We start from the raw sequence: 26,497 nt of genomic DNA, 5'->3' as shown, positions 1-26,497 counted from the left end.
TCTGTAATGCAGCCCTTCCCTCTGAACCACATCCCATCTAGTTTTCCATGTGATCCATGGCTGCGTTTCTGGGTTTGCCCACCCCTCTGGCATCAGCCCTGCTATGTTCACTTGCCTTTCCATTTCAAGGAATTTTTACTCTGAGATGAAACCTGGTGTGACCTTTTTGTACATCAAAGGGTGGGCAAGGAAAGAAGGACAAAATGCTCCCAAGTGTCCATCTAGGAAAACGTCTTTGAAATGAAACATGACCGTGTGTTTTCTCTGAACGTGAAGGAGAGACAGGGAGACCTGGAGTGCAGATGTGCATAAATGAGTTTCCTTAGGTCCTGGTAGTGGCCTGGTTTGGGAATCACGGATTTCACAGAGGATTTAGCATAGCTCTTTCTCTGCTGGGCTGTGAAGAGTTTGCTGGGCAGTGGTGCTGCTGCAGAGGTGATGGCTGAACAGGCAGTGGGCTGCTGGAGCCTTGTACCCTCAGGAGGAGTTGGTGGTTTGTTCTTTTTTTCTTTTCTTGTGGAGGAAAGGAGCATAACAATGCAAGAACATTATTTTGTTTTGTTTACATGACAGAGGATGTGTTTGTAATTGACCACCTTAACTGTGCAGGGTAGTGAGAAGGCTGGGAACTTCCTCAGACCCTCAGATGAACTGCAGGATCTGGGCTCTGCAAGATCCTAGAATTGATCTGGTTTGGGAGGAACCTTCAGGACCCTTCATTTCCACCTCCCTGCCATGGGCAGGGACACCTTCCACTAGACCAGATTGCTGCAAGCCCCCTCCACTTCGTAGGCTTAAATATTTTCCTGAGTGTGTGTAATTGTTCCTCTGGGTCTTCTCTCTGTGTTTCAGGCAATGAAAGAATACACAGAATCAATTTAACTATGCAATAGTATTATGAACTACAAATTTAAAACCTAACATGGCTTATTTACGATGCAAAAATAAATAAGATGTTTCAGAATGCTTTCCTAAGCTCTTTAGTCACTGATTTGAACTTTCTTTTCTTTTTTCTCCTACCAGGAATCTTTAATGACTGGAAAACTCAACGGATCATGTTTTTATCATCTAAGCTATTTTTACATTGACTGTGCTGTAAACACATGGAGGAGCTGTAAGTAAATGTTCTGTACTGCGTGATGAATTGGATTGCTACAGTCTGGAGGAAAGCAAAATAATAATTTCATTTCTGTGGTGATTTGCGTAGCTTGAGGTACGATGCCAGAAAGACTAACGGAAATGCTTATGGATACATGGACTCCCTTAATAATGTTATGGATTACTGTCCTTCCTTCCATTTATATGGCTCCAATGAATCAATCTCAAGTACTACCAAGTGGATCCAGTACAGGACTAAAAAGGCTAAATGAAGAACAGAGAGTTTTGCACCGTTCCAGGAGAGGCTGGGTTTGGAATCAAATGTTTGTATTGGAAGAATTTTCTGGACCTGAACCAATCCTAGTTGGCCGGGTAAGGCAAGACTTGAGTTTTTTTTTTTTCTCTGAATGTGTAAATGTGTGACATGAGAAGGTCTTCAGTCATTTGGACTCCTCTAAGGAATTTCAGACTGAGGTGCTCTGTGACTCTAGAATAATTCTCTAATATCCATAGATTTGTGCTTTAAATGACTGTAAGGACATGGTTTCCTAGTTAGCTCACTGCTATTTCCAACAAAAACATGCATATTCCATTTGTCAAAAAACCCCACAAGTGTGTTCACATCCTTTCTTTTGTAGCATTAGTCACCATTCCTCACCTCTGTCAGCTGAAGATTTTTACCACAGCAGCTCTTTGTAATGTGTTCCTGTGCATTCCAAAGGGTTGTTACACCTTTAGGTCATGTTCTATCTCCAGCCTGATGAATCAAGTTGTTTATGCTCTGAGGATTTTTAAAAAACAAGAACAAAAAAGGAAAGTGTGGACTGTACAGCAAACGATGAGGTCCTAGTTTATATGGAGGTCTATGCACACATATGGAATAACATTATTGCCATAGATTTTGTAATTTGTTTCCAAAGTTAGGAAAATAACACAGGGCAGATGATGATATTTTTCAGTGTCCCAGCTTTTCTGCTACCCTAAAGCTTTGCTTGTTGCCATGCATTAGTTTATTCTGTAGCTCAGTGTGTTACCTCCAGTCAGTGAATCAGCCTTGCACTTGTATGAGCCATCTGTATCCATCAGGGATGAATTATCCTTAGAATTGTTCTTAGAAGAGAATGATCTGTTCAGAAATGCATGTTTGGAAGTGAGCAGGTATAAATATCCTAATTGTTTGTCACTGAAGTTCAGTTCCCTCTGAACACCCAAGTGCATCATTGTCTTACCAGCTGGCTACTGAGGTTGAGTAAAAAAAAATCTGGACAAAATTATGGAGAGCAGTTAATTTCATGGTTATCTTGGAATTTCTATGGATAAATGAATATAGTATAATATAGGGACTGTCAATAGCTCTGTCTGTTACTGAGAAGAACACAGATCAAGTGCATTCCCAAATCTTCCCTAGTGTAGCCACTTTCCAGGCAAGACTCAGGGTCAGAAGGTGTAATGAGCTTTTTATCCAGTGACTTTTGGTGCTGTGTCAATTTACATTTCTATCAGGTATTTGGTATCTGTTCGCATTTGTTTCTCTGGGGTTAGTAACGTATCTCAATTTCACAGAGACAGCAGTGTGCATATTTCACATCTTAAAATGTTTTATTCAGCCCATTCTTTCTGGAGTATTTTAGTAGAGCTTTTAAAATTATTTTGAGTAGCTGGGGAGAATCCTGGGTTTGTACTTCATGGTATTTTGATTTTCAGGGTATATCCAGGTCTAAATATTTTTACTATTTAAAGGGTTTTTTTGGTGGTTATAGTATCCTGAATTGTTTGAGTCATTGGTGAATAGAAGTGGGTAGGTTAAACTAAGCCAAACCAAGGGAGACATTATCCCATCTTCTGCTGGCATTTTAAATAGAATTAGCTAAAATGCTGTGACAGTCTATTTGTTGAGACTGCTGCATAATTAAAACACTGCATGTTATAGACGGAAATGAGCAAGAGGCAAAGTTTGTTCCCATAGTGAGAAATTTTTGGTTTATTCATTAAAATGACTTAGAATATTTTTGGAATTCTTCTCTCTATTTTTTTCTCCCTCTCCAGAAAAATCATCCATATTTCTGACTTACTTTTCTTTCCTAAGGCTTGTGAGTGCTGAGAGTGCTTTCAGGCTGGGGTGCAGGCAGTGGGAGCAGAGGAGCTCCACAGCTTCCAGAGCTGCTCTTAGTCCTTCCTGAGGAAAGCAGAGGCTCCCTCAATTTGACTTCTTGGCAATCCTTCCCAAAACTTCAGGGTGTACAGAATATCACAAGCAAAATGCTTTTCTTTTCTGTTATGTTGGGCAGTGGTTTGTCCTCTGTCACCCTCATTGGTTTCTTATCCACTGCAATTTAAAAATAACCTCCTTTTCAGAGCTTGCAGTAGATTTGCACTTACCTGGTTCCTCCTCCTGGCTTTTCCACTTACACTCTTCCTCCAGCCTTTTGAGTTTTTCCCCTGCCAAAGGATTTGCACACCTGGGGTATCTCCTTTGTCCTGGGGCTTTATTGACTATTTTTTCTGCCCTATGACTTACCTCAATTTCCTTTTTTCCTTTTTTTTTTTTTGCTAGACTTTGAATGTAAGACACTCAGTAAAATAGCCTATAGTGAATTAGTGCAGAAAAGCTTAACATTGTGGAGAGAGTGCTATCAAATGTCTGTGCCATTTTTGCTGCATTTTCTGGATACAAATGTGCTTCTGTCCTGTTACAGAGTCAGTATTGCTTGCCATGTTCTTTTTACATCTTGAAAGTTTTACTGTAATCTTCAAACAAATCTTTTATTTGGTGGTAATTGCTTCAAAGAAAACATTCTAGAAGCAAATATAATTACATAGATCTTTGTTACAATTTTTGCATCTACACTGCTGTCGAGTGTACCTGGTGCTTTTCATAGTCACATATGTTTTGTATGAACATTTAATTAGGTGCTTTGGAGAATAAATACAAAAATGAGTTTTGCACAAACAGAAACAATACACACACAAGCAGAATTTGTTATGTGTTCTCAAATGTACCTTTAGAACCCACTGAAAATCCAGCTCTTAGGAGCTGCTCAGAATAGAACTGATTCTTAAATAATGATTGTTGTGTTAGTGGGTGGAAAGGCACTGAATAGAAGCATTTGGTCCTAATGGAAGTGATGGAATATATCAGCAAAATACAACTGAAAACTGAGATTAATTTTATAGGGTACAAACAGAACACAAATCACTTTGTAAATAAAAGCCTGAATGCAGAGTATGGGAGTTCCTCCTGTTGATTAAAAGGTCTCATACCAAAGTTTGTGAAGTGTAGAGAAATTTAGCAAGACAGTGGTCTGTAGTATCTTTTATTAAACTGCTCCGTTTTTCCACAGCAAACAGCTTCCAGACATAAAGACTCTTCTCCAGGGTTTTAAGTGTTGCAATGCAACTGCACACACTTCAAAGGTGCTTGTTCATTGCTGTTCTGCATGGATATAGAGTAATAAATGCATTCCCAGTGTATTTGCTCTAATAAATGAAGTAATCTGGGGTGAGACTAATAGGAGGAATTAATGTGAACACCTTTTAAAGTGTGGTGTCTTTCTTCAATAGCTCGAGTAAAGGACCGTAGCAAATCTTTTGCTTTCATTCGTGAACCTCTTAGAATGAATTTGAGCAATATGCACTTTTAATGACAATTTTTGCCATTATGTTTGGTAGGATCAAGCTCAAAATGAGCAACTCTACTTGAGTTCACACATCTGTAAAGAAGTGCTTTCTGAATTTATATGATTTCTCTATAAAATGCCACCAATATTCTAGTTGTTTTTTTTTTTGTTTTTTTTTTTTTTTTTTTTTTTTTTTTTGCTATACTCATTGCAACTATTTTGCCACATTTTCATAGAATCATGGAATAGAATATCCTGTGTTGGAGGGGATCCCCGGGCATCATTAACCCAGCCCCTGTCCCTGCCCAGACCCCCAACAATCCCCCTGTGCCCCCCTGGCAGTGCTGTCCAAAGGCTCCTGGAGCTCTGCAGCCTCAGGGCTGGGACCATTCCCTGGGCAGTGACTGAACCCTCTGGGGGGAGCAGAACCTTTCTCTGATCTCCAGCATAACCATCCCCTGGCACAGCTTCATGCTCTGTGTCCCTCCTTTGGACGTTCTCTAATAGCTTTATATCCCTCTTATTTTAATTAGTCCCATATTATTTTGCTCTGTACTTGCAAAATGTATATGTGCATTTTGGGCAACCTGCCAAGTAACCTTTTTTATATTCCTGCAACACAGGTCAAATGAGTTTGGGTTTATTCCCAGCAATAGACTACTGAGCGACAGATTTGCAAATACCCTTTTGTGCTTCATTTCTTTTTCCCCCTTCACCCACAGAAGCAGGTACTTACTTTACAAAGCTTCTTTAGAAGCCTCCCCATCCTGCACAGTGCTGTCAGCGGTTTGCAGCCTCCCCGTGGCTGACAACCTCATTCAAGTGTAGAGTGATATGTCTTGTGACACTGCATGCTGTCCCTGTGGACTTGATTAGTTAGGTGGAACTTCTCCTTGCCATACACTGCTGCATCTTCTCCCTCTCCTCTGCATGCACTTACAGCACCACGGCAGATGTGCTGTGAAATCTGGGCTGTAGCAAATGCCACTGTTCCTTCACAGGAGACAGCCTCCGAATTCACAATGACATAGGTAATAAAGTGAAAAAGCTTCAGGAAGCTGCATTTGGGGTATTGCAGCTCCTGTTTTATGGAACATGTGTTGTTTGTGATGCTTTAAATGGGTTAGGATGTTTTAAATGGGTTTAAAAGATGTTTTTAAGCAAAAATCTGGGGTAGTTAATGTAATAGCAGTTGTTTGTAATTAGAATCACAGAATGTCCTCAGGTAGAAGGGATCCCCAGAGATCATTAACCCAGCTCCTGTCCCTGCCCAGACCCCCCAACAATCCCCCTGTGCCCCCTGGCAGTGCTGTCCAAAGGGTCCTGGAGCTCTGGCAGCCTCGGGGCTGGGACCATTCCCTGGGCACTGCCTGAACCCTTCCTGTGTCAGCAGCTCTCCATCAGCTCTCCTGCTTCTTGTTCCAGCCTGCCTGTACATCCAGGGTGCTCCATCCATGGGGCAGAACCTGGCACTTGCTTATCTTAAACCTCACAAAGCGTGGAGAGAGCCAAAGAGGGAACGAAAGCCTCAGAAGTTGTTTGTGCTTATGTTGTCTGGCTTACTGATAAATGAATCCAATTTTACGTGCAGACACAAAAATCCACCAGCAGTCACTCAGGTTGGTGCTGTCTGTGTCACACCACTCCACTGGCAACTTCCCCAGGTTGTCCCAGAACCTCCTCCAGACTTTTTGGATTTCCCTGTTTCCAGTCCCAGAAGAAGACACTGCCTGTGTTGTCTGTGAGGAGAGCTTTGGGAAGTGGGCATGGCAGGGAAGAGCAGCCCCTGTGGCACATCTGTGCCTGCTCCAGGGCTCTGGAGAAGGTGCTCTGAAAATCCTGGATGGGAAGAAACCAGAGGGACTGTGTTGGTGAGGCTCAGCCCACCAACGTGTTGTGGTGAGCTCAGGGAGGCGTTTTCCACATGTGACTTCTTTTGGTTTGTGTCTTTCCACTCCTTTAAATGCAGATTTTCCTCTGTGGTTTGTGGGATGAGGGAGCTGGAAAACTTGTGCTGTTTGGAGCAACAGAGATTTTTCCCTTGGTGTTTGGGGCTGGGGTTCAGGTCTGTAGAGGAGAAACGATTTTCCTGTAGGAGGAGCAGTGGAGAGGCATCCTCTGTTTTCACAGTCAAGTGCTTCAGGCTGAGCTCCTGTAAAACCTCAACCTGGAAATTCAGAAAGCACTTTTAAATAGCTTGGAGCTGTATGTTCTACATTATCCATGCTCTGGGCAATCCTTGATTTCTTCACCAACGTGCGTTTTCTGTCCTCACCACAAAATGGTAAAATGTTACTTGTTTAAAATCATGACCAGTTCTGTTGAAGCATGAGTGATACAAACAGGCAAAATAAATCAGGTTTTAATTAAACAAGTTCCTTCCTCACGTTTTGCTTTTCATTCTTGGCCTGAGCTTGTGATTATGATGGCTGCCTGGAAATACAGTTGTGCCCAAGTGATGCAAACCAGGAATGGGTATAATAACTAAGGCTAGCAGTATTTTGAGGGATGAATTACACAGTTTCCCTGAGTGAAAAAAAAAATCCTTGTGACATGCAGGAATAGCAAAGTCCTAGCATAAGTTTCATAGGATATAGCATAATCCTGCATTAATGCTTTGTAAAAGTTTTCCCAGAATAACAATCACAACACCATAATAAATAAATTTTACCTTTTTTTTCCCTAAGACACATTTATATGTTTTTCTATGATTTAAATGCATGCCATAAAATATTCAGTATCTGAAATGTTGCAAAGTCAACACTGCCTTCTGAGCCTTAGATTTTTGTTTTGTTTTGCAGCCATAATTATACACTAATTTTCCTGGTTAAGTTTAATAAATTCCCAGAAGCTGAAATGTATCAATTATTTTGCTACTGCATTCTTTATGAAAAATACTGATTCCCCCTGCCTTTTGTGTGCTTGAAAGGGAAGAGGTGACTGTGTATTGCACAGAATGCTCCAGTTTGCATAGTTTCAATTGGCTTAGTAAGCAGGAGTATAACTAGCTGAGAAAAACTCTTCATAATTAAATGTTACTGCAAAGACAATAAATACAGCAGACAACATTTTATGGAAGTCTGATAAAAGTGTTGAGTTTTTAAAAAATATTCCTTAGCCTGCACAACTTTCATTTGTTTGTTTTTTAACTGAGAACATCTACCAAGAAGAAGAATTAAATATAAAGCATAAATTTAAACAAGAATTTGACTGACCCAACAGTGCCTACATTTTCTACTACAGTGTAAAAATATTTTACTGATTTCTCTAAGATTTAAGAAACAAGACATATCTCCAGACACTGAAAATCTAATTTCTGTATATCCTGGGAGTATTACTGAATAAAGTTGAACACTTTCATGCTCCTTCATCTCCAGCCTGGGGCATGATATAACCACAATTTAAGCAGAGACACAACTTAAACCCCTTAAACATCAGCTATAGAAGAGGACTGGTAATAACTTCAAAGAGGCATTTTATCAGTTACTTACGAGTCCAGCATCTTAAAGGGTCAAACTGCAAAACACCAGGCACCTCCTCAGCTCCTGTATTTTCTTTCATGGAGTAGGAGAACGTCTGTGATGTGGAGAATAACTTAAAAGTTGGGCAGGTGTTTTGCTGGGTTTTTTATATTACTTTTATTTTTATTTTTTTTATTTTGTTGTTTTGTTTGAGATTGGTGCTTTTTTTAAAAAAAAATTCCTTTTTTAATAAAAGGAATGGTATATATCACTTTGGCATTATTCACTTTATTTTCTTTGTCATGTGTTCCTAGAGCCACAAAACATTCCGATATTCTGAAAAAAGAGTAGCTAATATCGAGCACTTGGTTTGTTTGTAAGGAATTAGAAACTTGTGTGCTTTTCAATATATTGATCTGAAAACTTTATCTTTCTCTCAGTGAAATGTTGTCCAAGCATGCATGCAAAACGCTGAAGTGACACTATGAAAAATTGAGTTGAGTCTTCCCCATGATGTTCCGAGATGCCCTATGATCGTTTAATCTTTCCAACACTGCTTCAGTAAATGGCTTTCAATTTCTACCTGTAGGGCCCACCCCTCGTGCTGTCAGGATGCTTCAGTTCCAGTTGTCAATTTAACTACCAATTAGTGCCAATTGTGTGGGGAGTTTTTTGCTAAAAGTTTATCCTGGCTGAACTTGACAGGCGTATTTCCCATCCATCCATGAGCTCTCAGGTAGCTGTGATTTCCCAAAAGTGCCAGGAAAGTGAAAGGGAAGTTTTATTGTTCTCAGGTCTTGATAGGATATTCCTCAATGTGCCATGGATGTGTGTAACAAAAACGCTTTTTTGGTACTAAAATGAGAAATGCTTTGGGACCAATTCCTTTGGTGGGCTTCCAGTAAGAGCCATGGAGCTGAAGTGGGTGACACCTCATGGACTGAGAAAGGCTTTGTAGCTGCTGGGCAGCACTGTATTTTTAGGATGTAATAAATATCCAACCACGAGAAAAAGAAGTTTTCAAGTGAAAATAATGAGAATGAGTTTGCATAAATTTTGTTTCTGGAAAAGTTCTGTTTTAAAAGTTGGGGTTTCTTGTTATTCTGATACAGTCAAAGATGAAAAAGGAAGAAGCCACAGCGTGTGTGGTGCAACAGACCAAGGAATTCACAGCTGAGGGTCTTTTGTTTGGTGTTCGGCTTTTGGGTTTGGTTGGGTTTTTTTTGACAAAGCCAGGGATGTTGATATCGGGCAATTTACGGTGTCAATTTCGTTACAGAAATAATTTACTGCAATAAATTTTTTTAGGTGGTGTTTAAAGGTAGCATTTATTTGCAAGCAATGTGCGAGGCATGTAGAACTGTAAAATGAATGCAGATAAATTTCCTTGAGATGTTTAGGCAAATATTAATATGTTTGAATAGCCTCTCGGTGATCCCCGAGGAACACCTGTAGTGATACACAGAGTACTTTATAACTTGCCTTTTTCCCGAGGACTCCCTCTTAGTGTAAAAATTCCCCTGCAAGGATTCCTTTTCAAGCCTTTATTTTACAGCAGTCGTGCCAGCAGCTAAGCAAAAGTAAGTGTAGCTCTCCCTGGAGACTGTCAGTGGCATTCCTGAATTAACCACAGGAATCATTAGGAGCCGAAGAAGACATCCCTTTCCTTGCTGCAGGGTCTGAGCTCAGTCACTGCTTCCCACCCAGCCCCTGGTGAGCAGAGGCAAAGCTGAGGTTTGCTCCAGCCTGGGAAAGTGCTGGAATAAAAGGCTGGCTCGCAGAGCATCACTGGAGGCGAGCAGCAGCGCTGCAGGCACACAGCAAAAAGGGATTTCAGAGCAGTTCAGAGGGCCCCAGTCGTTTGCTGGTTTCCATCCAGAAGCCACATTAGCTAATTCTCCTTTCCCTGGCCCAGGGAACTGCCTGTGTGCAGTAGGGGTGCTGCTGCCAGGGAGAAAAGGGGCATTTTAGGATGGTGGTGGTGGGCATCCAGTGCAGCATGGGGGGGACAGAGGAGCTGCACCAAACCACAGCTCCTCCATCCTGTTATTTTCTAAGGTCATCATGCCACAGGCATCATCAGGATCTGTGGCATGTTGTACACCCGACCTAAGTAGCCAGGATTTTAAAGTGAATGGGAAAAAACCACTGTATTTTTCAATTAGTGTGGGATAATCAGCAGCAGAATTGGTGCAGCATGAAGCTGTGCATTAAAGCCTGATGCAAAAGGCTCAGAATATTGTAGTGCTCACCTCTGAGAGCTTATTAAAAATCTGCTGTATTTTTACAGAATAAGGTTTCTAAATGGAATTACTGACATCCTTGCTATCTTGCTATTCCCTTTTCACTCCTCTTTCCTTTTTCTTTTTTTTTTTTTTTTTTAATTTTAAATTGCCTGTTTTTCAGGCCACCTGTTCTCTAATTATTATGCAGTCTAAAGCATTTCACGTAGACCACTGGCACACTTTGCAATTCTTGGTGTTGTCCTGCCATACTGACAAGAAAATACGTCCAGAGGCAAGGGGAAAATGCTTGTGCTTCTTTCTTCATATAAAATCATCTGAAACAAGACTTAATGCCAATGCAGTATTTCCAACTTGTTCATTTATTTCTGCTAATTAATGGGTCTTGATTATGCTGTTGGGTATCCCGCATGAACTGAGAGCAGGTGCTCTAAATGTACAAGGACTTTTAATTGAGTTCCCTTATGAGCAAATGGAAGTTATTTTAATCATTTAAATCATATACCAGGATTTTACTTGGTCTGTAAGACCAAATTGATATTTAAACTGTGGGGTTTTGGAAAGAAATCTCAATGTAAAATTGTTTCTTGGGCAATTTTTTTGAAATGTTGTATATATCCTCAAAGCACCCTCAGCTAATGAGGGCTGGTGCATCGAGTAGCAGTAAATGTGAAAACTGTTAATGCTGCCATTTATATCAAGAAGCCTTGGCTAAAATTTTGATCCATTTTGTTGAGTAGGAGACAATTCCTGCCTCAAAGCTGTTGCTGTCTAATTGAGATATGTAATTATTAATAACTGAAATGAGCTGTAATAGGAAATATGTGTATACTTCAATATGTTGGCCCAGTGGAGTTATCATAGCTCAAAAAAAGAGAAAGAAAATGGACAACACTGAGTTGTCAGGCAACATTAGGCTTCTTTTTCTGTGTAGAAGGCAATGGCACTGATCATTCCATTAAATAATTATTTTGTAATTGATCTAAATTCTGCCCTTCCAAAAGACCACCTGCTTGTTCCTGCCTACCACTGATAAGCCCAGGACTGCATGGAACTGAGCAGGCTGTATGCAAAACCAGGTGTTTGGATTTTGAAGGGAATTTTTCAGTAAATGTTTCTATCTAAATCAAATGCATTCTGCACAAATCCTGTAGCAGGCAATTCTCTGTGGGGGACAGACTGATGGATAGTAAAGCAAAACTTTGCTCTGTCAGGCTGGAGGTCATCTCTGAGACAGTGGGTTCACTGCAGTGCTTTGAATGGGGGATGAAATGCATGTGTTTTATACTTACAGAGGGAGAAAAACAATGGCTGAGGCAGTGTTTATCCCACAGACAACATCTATTCAGACTCAGGATTACATCTGTAAGTTCTAGTTCAGTAACAGGGTAACACAGGAGATACTTTTCCAGCTCTAAACCAGGCAGATGTGGCAGATGTGTTTTCCAGTTTCACTAGGCATCCAATCCATCCTAATGTATTTAATGTAAAGTCTAAAATATGGTTTATGCAGGGTCTGGTGGAGCCAGGGAGGTGAAGCAAAGAGCCCTGCCTACACTGAGGTGAAAACTGGTGTGTGTGATGTATGAGTAGGTTGGTAGGAGTGTAAGGGAATATTGAAGGGATTTCTGTTAAGGGGGATCACAGTAACCAGTAGGGCAGGGGTTTCATTAGGAAAACTGTTGCTCTTTCTGGCATGAAGGAAGTGTAGGAGCACAAGAAAATCACAGCTCTTGAGTGGCTTCCTTGTCAGGTAGAATGGCCACAATGAACTCACCCTGGATCTTCTCCTGTGCAGGTGAACACTCCCAGCTGTGGCAGCCTTTCCTCCCAGCAGAGCTGCTCCATCCCTCTGCTCCTGCTGGAGCCTCCTCTGGGCTCTCTCAGCAGCTCCGGCTCCTTGCCGTGCCCAGGGCTGGGGCAGCTCTGCAGCTGGGTCTCACCTGAGGAGCAGAATCCCCTCCCTGCTGCCCATGCTGGGAGGTCAGTCCAGGGTGAAGTTTTATAGAATGGTTGGGTTGGAAGGAAGCTTAAAATCCATCCAGCCCCACCCCAGCCATGGCAGGGACACCTCCCACTGTCCCAGGTGATCAAAGCCCCAATGTCCAAGCTTCCCTTGGGCACTGCCAGGGATCCAGGGGCAGCCACAGCTGCTCTGGGCACCCTGTGCCAGGGCCTGCCCACCCTGCCAGGGAACAATTTTTTTCCTAATATGCAATCTAAACCAAAATCCATCAGTTTGAAGCCATTTTGCCTTGTCCTGTCTCTCCAGGCTCCTGTAAATAGTCTCTCTCCATTTTTCTTGTGGGCTTCCTTCAGGCACTGCAGGTCCACGTAGGTTGACCCCTGTAATGTTCGTGACCTCTCTCATTCTTTTAGAAATGCTGTTGAACTTTCCTGTAGTGCCTGTGCCTTCATGCTCAATACAGCAGGATTGGGAGCTGAAAAGGAAAGAGAAAAAAAGGAGGATGCACTGAAGGTGATTTTGAATGTGGTGCCATGTTCTGCTTTGCAGTAAGAAAAGATTTGTGGCCACTCAGAAATCCTTTATTTTATAATCTCCCCTATTGATCACACCTGTATTGAAATCCTGAACGTGGGAGCTTAAACAATCTTTGCTGGGCTTCTCAGAAATAATTGGGTTATCATTTAATTCATCAGAGTATCAAAAAGGGGTAATGAGACATCCTTTAATCTTTGAAAGTGTTTTGTCATTCTGTGCCTTACCAACGGAACACTGGTCTGGATTCTTTTGGAAGTGCAGATTGCTCATTAGGAATGCGTGCAATGAAATCATTTAATAGAGGGAACGTTCATCCTCATTCTAAATCTCCACTATTTCAATTGACTCTTCATATGAAACATTCCTTGTTAAGGCTGTTTGGAGAGGCATAAAGTGTGCTAAATCAAAGCTGCTCTGTTTTCACTTATAGGAATTAATGATGGGCCATGTAAGTAGGAAAGGTATTGTTGTGTATAACCTGTCACAGCCAAACTGGGGAAGGGTTTGTCCTTGCTACTGTTCTGGCCTTTTATTACAAAGAGCAGGAAGAACAGTCAATAACCACTTATTAATGATTTTCTCTGTCCTTTATTGTAGCTTTAGGTACATTAGGCTCTCAGTAATTATCTCATTCGTAATCCTCAATAACAAGTAATACTTTCTGCATCTTGTGAAGCATAATTGGAAAATATTTTCTTTGGATGTACACTATTTCTATTCTCTCTTTAATATAACTTTCCCCAAGAGTATCTTGCCAAGGAAAAATGAACGAGCATAATTTTATACAGGTAATCAAATCTCAAATGTTGGCACATTTTCCTTTATCTCCATGGGACCAAAAGCTAACCTTCAAATAGACCTAGGTGTTAGAGGGGAGCATTTCAGCACATAATTAGAACTCAAATAAGCTTGTATAAGGCAACTTGAACAGGACTTCTATTTTGAGTTATTGGTACTGTATTTCTGCTACAGAATATTCCATTTGATTAATGCAGAACTGCAAGTGAACATATATACACACACACTATATATTAGTCTAAGTGTATGTGTTGTGTCTTTGTGTATATATATGTCTAATACATTATTTAAACACTGGCTTATAGCAGGAATTTACAGCCTTTCTAAATAGTTCTATTTTTGCCCACTTAGAACTCCAAACCACATCTTGATGCAGGTTTTATCTTACTGTGTTGAGCAAAATAAATGTGAGGGGGATGGAAATAAAGAAAGAAATCAGCATGTCTTTGGATTCCTCTCACTTGCAATACCCAGCAGAACAGTTAATTTATTCCAAACTTTCTGACATAAATCACGCTGAAGGGGAGACAAGGAAGCCCTAAGGGACTGCAGATACAAAGCTGAGGACTGGTTTCAGGCTGAGCAGACACTTTAATCTGTGCTGGACCTACACTGAAACCTTTCAGCCTCCATGTTTGTTGTGGAATTGAACATTCTCATTTCTATTCTCACTCATTTCAGTATCAAGGGCTCTGGTGAGTAAAAACCCAGGGAAAGATGATACTGAGAGAGCATTTGAGTCCCCAGCTGTAAATAATTCACCATTCTGTAGTGTAGTGTATAACCCAGCAAGATAACTGTCCTGTTCACTCTAGATGGCTCAGGGAAGATTTTTTTCCCCTATTCTAGCTTAAAAGTTCAGCTTGACTTTAGCTGCATATTTAAATGCAGCAGTTGGTAATTCAGATTTTTGTGGTGTCATTATGCTCATTCTTCGAGACCAGCTTTTGGATGATTTTAAATTCCATTTTCAGTTAGCTGGTTTATTCCTTGGCTGTCCTATGTAAAGTCTGATAATTGAGGTCAGAAATTTTTTTTATATGCTTGGGTCAAGATTTTTCTATTATGCATCAGTATGAAAATATCCACTGAGTTCTTCCAGTTATAACACTTGAATTCGAAGATAATGTGCTTAGTGAGTTTTTTGTTAATTGTTGCCTTAATTCACTGTGAAAACATTGGTAAAAATGGGATACTCAGTAGCTGGCATTTTAAATCTGGTGCAAGTATGATGTAAAAAACCCCAAAAACCCAAGAAAGAGCAAAAGCCCTGAATACAGAAGTGATATTTTTAGCCTGAGTTAAACCAGCAGTAGAGATGAGGTGATTTGATAACAGTTTTGATAATCTGTTGTGTTTATTTGCTGATGGAACAAGCTCAGATCACCTGTCTCTGGCTGGAATTTAAGTGCAGGTAGAAAGCTCATGCAGCACAACTTTGGTTTTGACCTTCTCCTGAGTCAGGCTCATAGCTCAGGCCAGTATTCCATCTCCAAGGGAGCAAGGACCTTCTTCCACGGGGTCCTGACAGTCTGAGGTGGCTCTGTTCTGAAAGTTCTTACCTTTGCACAAAAGAATGGAACATCATGAGCAGAATGAAGACCAGGGAAAAAGAGAAAGGGTGTAACTGGGGAGGAGAATTGAAAAGGGTAGGAACTGCTCTTCAGCTTTCTGCCCTGAGGAGTGGAATTTCAAATACCTGCCTAATTATATGGGTAAAATCCTGGGTGAGGAGATGCTCAGCACATGTGCTGGCTATGGAGCTCTGTCCATCAGCCCTCTGTGAGAGGGTGTGGCCGGTTTTACACCCCGGTGATGTGGAAGGCTCACATTTGTGCAAAGTGATGGCTGGCACCTCTCTTCCAGCCTGGAAAAAGGCATTTAGTTCTTTCAGAGCTAGAGAGCATTCAGGTAGAATTGCTGGAGCTGCTGGTGGATAAAATTGTAAGTCTCTGTGACTCTCAGAAGCCATCTGCCAATGTCCAGATTGGTGTTGGAGGGCTGACCTCACCTGGACCCGAGAGCTAAATGACCTGGGCGTTGCTTAGGAAATCAAATTTTGTCATCCTCTGATGGCACTTCTTCTTTGTAGGTGAGATGACCTCTTAACACTCCTTATTTCCTCTCAATATTCTTTGAACTGTAGCTCAGACTATTTTAGCTATAGCTGGGCTTGACATTAGTCAGTGTTTCTTGTGAAGCTGGCACATGCCTTGAGCCTGTCTGTAAATCAGGCCTTGCAGAAAAAAGAACGTGTGTTTGCACGTTTTGTCAAGTCTTAGGTCTGGATGATGTGTTCAGTTTTTAAAATACAAATTTAAGATAATGAAAGCCCCCCTTAGAGTGCAGACCGTGCAAAGGCCACAGCAGGGAAGTCGGAGGGGTGGCACAGTCCCTGGCAGGAGTCACAGCACCTGCAGTGACATCTCTCTAAAGAGCTGCTGGGTGAACTTGTACAAATTCTTCATTATTTGCTGGACTAGAAACGGTACCATGCACCTTTTCCAGCTGCATTGTGCCTCCCTGCTACTGAAATGAGCTTCCACAAACTTCACTTCAGTGTATGTGACATTTTTATTGTGTTTTGTATCATTTTGTCCTGTAGAGCAGTCTCCTTTGCACATTCAATTCGTTGCTCACTGGGTCAGCTTCAAAAGGTTCAAGAACTTAGTGGAGCACTTCTCTTGTAAGATGATGAAACCTTTGCTCCTCATACTTATTTTTTTCCTACTCTGCATTGCTTTATGCTGATAAGGAAACTGAAGTTTGAGAGAGATAAAATTTTTTAAAAAAATTCTTTGCCATTTACTTTCAATTTGTCCAAGTGCAGCATATCTGTGCTGACTCCATGTTCACTATTATCATTAGGACAACTTAGGGAGTGGGAAGAAAGGATTGTGGGAATAGCAAAAAGGAAGATTTCAAAGCAATTAATCTTTATTTTTACTTTTTTTTTTTTTTAATAATTGTCCATCTGTTCATTGTCATTTAATATACTGGTCAGCCTCATGAATGGATGAGACTTTCTCTGTTGGAAATAGGAATTTCAGAAAATCAATTTCTTTCTAAAGTTAGGAGATTAGTATTTGAGCTGAATAGAGACTCTGCGCTGTTGTATTTGTTTGTTTGAGACATCCATTGTTCTTGGAATTCTCTTGGAGCTCAGTGAACATTTTCATTACCACAAACAAACGTATTATTACTAAGACTTTGACACAGCCAGGCAGGGAACTTGCTGCTGCTCTGTTCCTCTTAGTATTCATCTTAATTCATCACACTGGGTTCATGTGGCATAAAAATGGGATGCACTTCACTGGAAATATGTGAATATATCCTCAGAAATATGCAGTTGTATGTACCCTGAGATGAGAGAGTCACTTTTAGTATCTATATTGGCTTTTCAAGCAGCAATAAAGGAAACTCTGCAATAATAACTGAGCACTTGTGACTGGCAAACACACTCCTGCAGTTCAGAACTGGAATATGAATGGGCACCACAGGAGGTTTGCCCATTTCTGATGAAAACAGTTTTAACAGCATGAATTTATGAATCTACTCAGTGCAAATGAGAGTTTATTATGCTGAGAGTCCAAAAATGATGCTTCATTTATTAAATTAATACAAAAATGGTATTCAGATAGTGTTGGAGAGTTTTGTAGACCTTCCTGAATATCAGAGCTGAGGCTGGAACCATTGACTTGGGTTATGGGAGGTAATGGTGAAAAACAGGACAAGCTGCCAAAAACTCCCTATTCTTTGCTTGATTGAAATGAATGTGTATTTGGAACAGCACCTGTCGCAGTTTCCCAATCTGTGCACTAGAGAAAATGGTGCTTGCCCACTTTGAAAATCCTATGTTTGTTTAATGAAAGCTTTTTGTAATTTTTTTTTTGCTCTACAAAAAAGCTTTTGCCCTTCTCAGATTATTCCTCCACCACGTGGGTCAGCTGCAGTTATTGCTGCAAGATTTGAAGCATTGACATCCACTGTAGTACTGTCTGAAGTAGCTTCAAATTTCCCTGGATATGGCAGAATTCAGAACATAAAATTCAGGCAAATTCGATACCTAGTGCCACATAACTGTGAGTCTTCCTGCCAGATTTGGATATCCAGTCTGCCAGCTGCACTGTGCACTGCCCAGCTCATTCAAACCATATGCCTTGAGCAAACAATCAGCAAAGTGTGTTAAAAGCTCTGAGAAGTACCACATTAGCCATACGTCAGCCAGCTGCATGTCCTGCCCTATTAATTTCGATAAGAGCTTACCCCTTCAAAACTGATTTTTGGACTTCTTTGTCCTAAAACTACGGCTTAAATAAAAATCTGTGCATCTGCAGTATAGGTTTACGGCAACAAATTCATTCGGTCTGCAAAATAATACTGAAATTTTGGTTCAGTTTTAAAAGTTTCCTTAGAGACAGAAGAGTCCATTACAAGCTTTTTTGTATCTGGAAGTGAAACAGTCACTCATGAGCACCCTAAAGCCATTTGTAGCACATATTCTTCATGCTCTTGAGGGACTCTTGCCCGGAGTAGAGTGCTCAGTCTTGTGCCATAAGAAAAATGAAAAATGTATGTATTGTTTTTCTTCCTTTTGTTGGGTTTAGCCGATGCTCACCCTGCTGGAGTCACTACCCTGAGGCTGTTTGCAAGGGTGACTCAAGAATACACTGGCAGTAATAAACATGTAAACTGTGTATTTTTATGGCTCCCTACATCTGTGAGGCACTGCTTTGTTTCTACACCTCTGTATATTTGTTTTATGTGCCCTGGTTAAAATGGATTCTCTGGTGTTTATATAGCCATGGATTGTTGTTATCTGCATATTAGAAGAAGGGGTGAATATGTTAAAAAAAAAAAAAAGAGATAGCAGTGCCATTGTGACAGATACAAAATACTTTCTGAGGGTCCAGGGTAGTATTATTTTAGATTCAATTTTGTGGGGTTTAAAAACCACAAGAAAAATACATATTAATACAAATGTTGCAGCATTTCTGAGCTGGAATGAAATACTTTGTTCCAAGCTCTCTTAGCTAAATAAAAAAAGGGTAGCAAGTATATTGTGAATGAAACATTTTCATTGCTGATTCTTACCTACATAGTCGTCGTCTTTGATCCTCTGAAATACTTTATCAAGAGAAACCAATGTTGCAAGTGCTAAGGCAGAGCAGCAGAGCAGCCTACTGGGGTTAGTTGTCTGTTCTCCACAGTGCTCACAGTTAAGTCAAAGTGAGGCATAATTAGGCAGGTAAATTCAATCTACTTTCTATCAGTCAAACTGATTTATACCGTTATTAATATCACCCTGCAATGTAAGGGATAGGAAAAAAATCTTTAAATATTAGGGCTAGTAGAGAATCTGACAGACTTTTATTGTTTCTTTTGACTGGAGCATCTCCGTGCCCAGGAGAGGCTGAGGGAGCTGGGGCTGCTCAGCCTGGAGAGGAGCCCCAGGGAGAGGGGCCCTGAGCCCTCGGTGTCTCTGTGTGTCCCCATGTCTGTCCCTGTGTGTCCCCATGTCTGTCCCTGTGTGTCCCCATGTCTGTCCCTGTGTCCCCATGTCTGTCCCCGGTGTCCCCATGTCTGTCCCTGTGTGCCCCCATGTCTGTCCCTGTGTCCCCATGTCTGTCCCTGTGTGTTCCCGTGTGTCCCCGTGTGTCCCCATGTCTGTCCCCGGTGTCCCCATGTCTGTCCCTGTGTGCAGGGAGGGCAGAGCAGCCCCAGGCCCAGCGATGGCCCCAGAGGCACGGGCAGGGCTGAGCCCAGGAGCTGCCCCTGCACAGGAGGCACAACTCCTGCCCTGGGCAGTGCCCAGCCCTGAGCAGGCTGTGCCCAGAGGCTGTGCAGGCTCCTCCCTGGGGATCTTGCAGAGCCCTGGGCACACACTGCTGTGCCCTGTGCTCGGGGATGGCCCTGCTGGAGCAGGGAGGTGGCACCAGAGCAGCCCCTGGGGACCTCTCCAGCCTGATCCATCCTGGGATTGTGTTTTATTCCTCTGTTGATCTGTGAAAGTTCTCACAGTAAATACAAATGACAAGGACACAGTTCCACTCTACAGGCCATAGACTGTGTGCAGTAGATGTAACTCACCGTTGTTTGTTCTCTGTTGCTGCTCGTCTCATCTCATCACAGACCTTTAATGACTTTATTGGGTAGTTTATCGACTCAGCTTCCAGTTTCCTTTTTCCTTGTATTCGAGGTCATTACAGACGGAATACATCTTTAATTGACACAAGATATCTCACTGTTCTACATAGCTTAAAATTACTAAAGCTCCTCCTTTGTGCAGTAGTTCTGGATAGATGCTCTCCTCCAAATTCTGGTCCTCAGTATCAACAATGTCGAACATAGTTTAAGACACTGGCAAATTCTTGGAGTTTTACTCTAGTTGTGGTGGAAGTGGCTGAAAACCCAACAGCCTTTTACCAGGTCTTGACTGTGGCTACCGAGTCTTAAGACAGGTCTGCAGAGACATAATAACTGATAAAAATACATGTTTATAAAGGTTGTTTCAAGGTTGGGGATGTGGCTCCCTGCAGAAGAATTCCTCCAGTGTTAAACTGATGCTACACTGGATGAGAGCCAACAGGCTCTAAACTTGCTCTTAAAAACCTGGAGCTGGAGATCTTTTCAGAGAATACATCTGTATTGCTAATTTGCACCTTGAAGGAGGAAATTGGCTGGAGAGTTGGTGAGAATGAATAAATTGATTCACAGTGGGTTGACAACTCCCTGTGTCCGACTTTCTGTGAAACATCTGTGGGTGATGCCACCACAAAATTTGACTGCTGGCTCGCAAGCTGGTCTACTATCAATATGTGATTAAAAACCTGTTGCTCAGATATATGAACTGGATTCGTGGCACTGTTTTCCAGATTACTTTGTCTAGCTTTGAATGGGTGATAAAAGGGCTGGAGCAGAGTAAGGAAAAACCTACTTCTTCAAAAAATGTAATCTCTGTTGGCTCTCAGAGATGTGCAAGTGGAATAATGCAGCAGAAAATCAAGCCCAGATCTGAAAGTAATGATTTATCCAGAAAATATTTTTCTTTATAAAAAGATTTCTTTTTACAATTTTAGAGAGAAAAATAATGAAGATGGGGTAGTTTTTGCAAGTATTACAAGGTGAAAATTCTAGCAGCAGAATCATTAAATGCACTCATTTGTAAACATCATTGATGGAGATGACAAGTTGTATAGATCACAATTCTTCTCTTCTTGTCATGATTTATTATTTGAGTAATCATGCAGCACAACACAGGATTTAGATTCCTCAAGAAAAAGATTTGCAATGTTTATGAATGTATTAGTATTTCATCATTAGAAAATTATGAGCTCAGAAAAAAAATCATTAGTTTCTAAAATGTGATGCTTGTACACTGAATAAAGCTATAATATAAACCAGACAGGCAGACCTGTGAATCAAATGCTCCTACACATCATATATTAAAGATCTTCCTGATTTCCTTCTGCTGTAGACAAAGAATACTCATGTTTGTGCCACTTTAATCCATGATGAAGGTGCAGCATGTACTCAGAAAAATGTCCTTATGTTGAGCACACTTAATAAGTATAACTGCACTATTAGGTTTTTTTTATTATTATTATTTTTTCATCCTGAGAATTGTCCAAAGATTCAAAGATTAAATGAGATAAGAGACTCAAGATGTCCTGGCAGTCTACACTTGGTGCTGAAGAGTGAATGGATTAAATATATGAAATTCTTAGCTAGTATCTTTCTGCAAAGGAAAACATTGCATTATGCAATTACACAATATGGGCAGTTAAATTTATTCAGCCCTTGTAGAATCTGCCTGTGGCTTCTTTCCCCCCCAGACAGACATTACTGTAGCTTTATTCTGAGAAGCAATTTGCCGTATCACAGCTGGTCATCAGTGAGGCATTGTTGGCCTCGTTCTGTGGCTGGCCTTCAGTGGGGCATTGTGATTCCCTGGTGCTGCTCTGTGCCAGGACACACACTCTGTCCTCAGTGCAGGGGGAGCTCTGCCTGTGGGCTGGTTGGTAGCACAAGCTGCAAGTTTGTTTTCTCGGGCTAAAGGGAAGGACTATTAACCACAAACTCTAGAGCCTCTGATTTTATAATTGGAAATCAATTGGGCAAAGCCTAGTTTTGCATATGCGACCTCTTCCTGTGACTGTATCCCAGAATGGTTTTCTCCTGAAATGGTTTGCTTAACAATCTTACATCAACTGCTAATCTATTTGCAAAATCAGTTTGAAATACTAAATTACCTGTGTGCTTTTGGCGACCAGAAAAAAAAAGCTTAACCAACATGGAATTATCTGAATGGTGTTTTTTTTGTAATTTACATGTTAATCTCATTGTTTATTTACTTTAATTAAAAGCCATCACAAAAGTTATTGGCACTGTGGAGTTGCAGTGACTTTGCTAAGGGCACAGTGGGGCCGATTACAGCTGGAGTTTATATTGTTCTCTTGTGTCCAAGGAGGGGAAAATGCAGCTCGAGTGTGTTGGGCCAGACATTGCTCAAAGACTTTTCTCAACTGGTTTGGCCACCATGGGCCTGTGTGGACTCATTTCTGTCCTGATTACCCTGGTGTTGGGGAATGCTCGGGTGGCAGGGATATAGCATTTCCTATTATTATCTTTTTTGTTATTATTTCTTTGGTATTGTGCACAGAGAGCTGTTCAGCTCTCGGAAAACAAGGTGCATTTAATACCAATGACCTTCAGATTCAGGGCTGGGGGAACAGGACCCAAAATCTGTTTTATTTCCTGGAAAATGAACTGTGCAAACTGTCATAAGTGCCAAGTTCTTCAGGGGCCAGAGTGGGGTCAGTGTTATTGAATATCTTCATTAAGGACATGGATGAATGGATAGAAGGGGTGGATTAGATCAGAAGTTAGGAAGAAGTGAGGCAGGCCCTGGCACAGGGTGCCCAGAGCAGCTGTGGCTGCCCCTGGATCCCTGGCAGTGCCCAAGGGCAGCTTGGACATTGGGGCTTGGATCCCCTGGGACAGTGGGAGGTGTCCCTGCCACTGTTGTTTTTTCCTGTATTTGCTTGATCTTATACAAACATACCAACATGGCAATATATAAAATACGTTGCTGTTCTGGTTACTTTTATGTTGGAAATGGAAAGCTCTTTCCATGTTAGAGGGGAAATTCCTAATTATTAACTCAGTAAAATTTTGGGGGATTTTAAATTTGCAATAACTAATTTATTGTGGTGGTAGCAATTTATATGCCAGGAAGCAAAAACGAAAATATAATCTATTTTTTTTTTCCTGAGGTCTCATTATCTTTGCAAGCTTGTTATTTACTACCCCAGAGTAGTGCTGTTGTAAAATGTGCAAGAATATCTGAGATTTGTAGTATGATAGGGCTGAATTGAATTGGATCTAAGTAACTGCAGATGTGGCTGGTTTCATCTTTATCAGCTTATCTAAGCCTTTGCACTTAAAGGCTTCTGTAAGTTCAAAGCACAGGCACTGCTTGGTTGAACAGACCTAAACTATGGTAGCCGTTCTTAGCCTTTCAAAAATAATTCTGATTTTAATTCAAACATATGTACTACAGAACTTGGAGGAGTTTAGATATGCATCAATTAAAAATTCCTTTCTGTTTTAATATGAGGAGGCACAAAAAAAGGAAAGATATCAAAGCTCTTGAAGTTTAATTTTAGTTTTCTCAAAAAATGTGTCTTCTTTCCATGTGAAACAAACATAATTGAGTTCTTTCCCCACTCCCTTTCTTAAAATAAAAAAGAAAAAATCACTCTAATATAAATCGAGATTTAGCATCAAAGAGCAATTTTGTCAATACAGGCATTTGGGGAGATTCTTAGAATGTCAGAATAATTATAACATTAGATTTCTGTTCAGCACAGGGATAGACAAAAATTTGCTACTCCAGAGCATACTGAGATATCTAAATGCATTTGGCTTTTGAAATGATGGCAGAGCCTACAAGTGCAGCAGGGCTAAAATGGCTTTATTTTTTTTTTTAATTTTTTTTTTTTTGCCTTGGGTTTGGGTTTGTTTGCATCTCCAATTTTGATAGTTTGTACTTCAGCTGGACGTCATGGCACGTTCAGAGCAGAGCTGAATCCTTTCTTTTGATTGTGTTTTTTTCAAAGGGCAGAAATATGGGCCCGATATGGATCACAAATAGATTGCTTCAAAAAGAGCCTCAGGTTTATGGCTGGAGGTTTCCACAGTGGGAACAAATTCAGCCTAATTCATTTACTACTGAAATAAGTTCAAAGCAATCCCAGAAAGGGCTGTCAACAGGAGTGGCTGAGTTTGTGCATCAAAACTTGTAATCCAAAACCCTTTTGGCCAAGGTGGTGTCTGTGAAAGATAAGCAGAAAGAAATTATTAGGAAGAGACTGTTAAAGAACTAAAGAGATCTCAGGTCTAATAATTTCTTTTCCCTTCCCAAAACTCAGTCCATCAGCTTTCACACTCCTGTGTGGTATTTGCCATCTATGGAAACTTGACTTGAGTCTTAATGATATCCTATATAAGGTGAGGGTATGTTTTGAAAATCTAATATTCCTATCCATGGGAAAAAAAAAAAGCAGTTGGATCCCCTGTAGTGTTTGTGCACTCAGCCTGGGGTGATGAGAGCCAAGGGATTACATCCAGGAGGCTGCCTGTGGTGCCTTGGAGATCAATGCTTGGCTCCAGCCCTGAGGAAGGGATCCTTCATCCCCCCTTCCTGTGGTGCAGCACAGCCCAGTCCCCACCACAGATCTCAGATGGATCTCAGGGAAAGCAGCAGGATGTTCCCTTAATGCACAGTGCCCCAAATCATGGGGGAAAAGGCACACTGGACAAAAAAAAAAAAAAAAAAAAAAAAAAAAAAAAAGGAACACCAAAAAGCACAACAAAAAATGGGGGAGTGGGAGGAAAGTGAGAAAACAAAACTTGAGAGGTTGGTTTGAGCATGTGAGGCCTTGACACCGTGGGGTGATGCTGTCACTGCAGTCTCTGAGCACAGGAGTCAATTGTGCCCATCCTTCCTGAGACAGCCTCCTGCACTGTGCTCCATGTTCCTTGGGACCTGACAACGTGTTTATTAATTTCCAGAGATGTTTTCTGGGGGAAAATTATTGCCTTCACAGGTGAGATTTCTCTGTGCTCGCTGTGGATTGCTGAGGAACTGGAAGGGGCTCCTGTCACTGGGAATGATGTAATGTAATTTAGGAGGAGATGATATGGGGATGTTTGTCATCCTGTGATACAGCTCAAAGATTTTCATTACAAGCTACAAAAAAAGTAATAATTTAAAGGTCTCTCTAAATCCTACACATGAAGGAGTCTCAGTAGGTATTCTAAATGTGGAATTTACTCCAGTCTTAACTCTTCCTGCTGGGATTATTTATTCAAATTGTGCAGAAAGATGCTGAGTCATATGTGACGTCCTTTATCACAGACGCACAATCCACAGTTTTGTTTGTTAAGATATACTAACAGGAGATATCTTGATCTGTGTAACTCAGGAGCGCAATCTAAGATGCTATTTTAGAGATCAATTAGTATGTACTAGATAAATTATTAGATGTGATTACTTAATTTCTTTGAATTTGAAGTCAGGTGACAACAGGCTCAATAGGAGTGGCCAGTGGGTGCTGCAGCAAAGAAAGCCAACAGGGCTGGCTGCCACCAGCAAGGGCATCACCAGCAGGGACAGTCATTGTCCCTCTCCACTCAGTGCTTGCCAGGCCATACCTGGAATTCTGGGCTCAGTTTTCATCCCTGCTGTGCAAAAAAGGGGTGGACAGGCTGGAGAGAGCCCAGAGAAGGGCCACAAAGGTAATCCAAAGGCTGGGAATCTGCCATACAGGGAGAGGCTGTGGGGGGGCTGAGTTCAGTCTGCAGAGAGGAGGGGTTAGGGGAGAATTTATCACCGTGTTCCAGTATTTAAATGGCAGCTGCAGGCAAGATCTTAGAACCATGGATTGGCCTGAGTTGGAAGGAACCTCAAAGCCCATCCAGCCCCACCCCAGCCATGGCAGGGACACCTCCCACTGTCCCAGGTGATCCAAGCCCCAATGTCCAAGCTGCCCTTGGGCACTGCCAGGGATCCAGGGGCAGCCACAGCTGCTCTGGGCACCCTGTGCCAGGGCCTGCCCACCCTGCCAGGAAGTGCCTTCCTCATCTCTAATCCAGACCTGTCAGTTTGAAGCCATTCCCCTTTTTCACCAGGAGTCACATGGAAAAGGTGAAAAGGAAGTGGTGGAGTCCCCAGCATTGGGCATTTCTCAGATTCAGCTGCACAGGGTGCTGGGCTGTCTTGTCTAGACTGTGCTTTTACCATGCCCTGGCTGATAAAGGTTGAACCAGATGATCTTTGGGGTCCCTTCCATCCTGATGTTCTGTGATTCCACGAAGTCTTTAAAGCACTCAATAAAAGGAATATTTGCTGTCCACCCCCGAGTCGAATTCCAATTCTTGTTTATAACATTATAAAGTTAAAAAGAAAGTCCAATAATTGTCTCCAGCAGACTCATTTGCATTATTTCCTCCTAGTAATTACATGAACAATGGGAATTCTCTACCTAAGAGCAAAATACATGTTGATCTGTATGTGCTGAAATATAATCACAGCAAATGTGTTTTAATTATGTGCAGAAGTAAAGGCACGGCAGAAAGCTGCTCTAATATCTACAGAATGAGTCATCACCTAAAAGGACTAAAACATTAAAATAAAGCTGGTTCTAATAAGGAAAATAATTAAATTATGATAAACAAATGAAATGAAATTGCTTTATTTTTGTTGGAAGGAAA

At 41.3% G+C, this 26,497-nt stretch overlaps 1 protein-coding gene across 1 annotated transcript in view; it reads left to right on the top strand.

The window, feature by feature from the left end:
* The first annotated feature begins 1,128 nt into the window (after positions 1–1,128).
* CDH8 (cadherin 8) overlaps positions 1,129–26,497 on the top strand; it is a 139,480-nt gene continuing 114,111 nt past the window's right edge. The window contains exon 1 of the mRNA XM_066327958.1: positions 1,129–1,470. Within this exon, the coding sequence (XP_066184055.1) occupies positions 1,219–1,470 (252 nt within the window). The 5' untranslated portion in view covers positions 1,129–1,218. The remainder of the gene's footprint in view (positions 1,471–26,497) is intronic.

This window comes from Sylvia atricapilla, chromosome 12, assembly GCF_009819655.1.
Source record: "Sylvia atricapilla isolate bSylAtr1 chromosome 12, bSylAtr1.pri, whole genome shotgun sequence".
Lineage (NCBI taxonomy): Eukaryota > Metazoa > Chordata > Aves > Passeriformes > Sylviidae > Sylvia > Sylvia atricapilla.
Note: the sequence above shows the minus strand (reverse complement) of the source record. Positions and strands in the feature narration are given on the sequence as shown.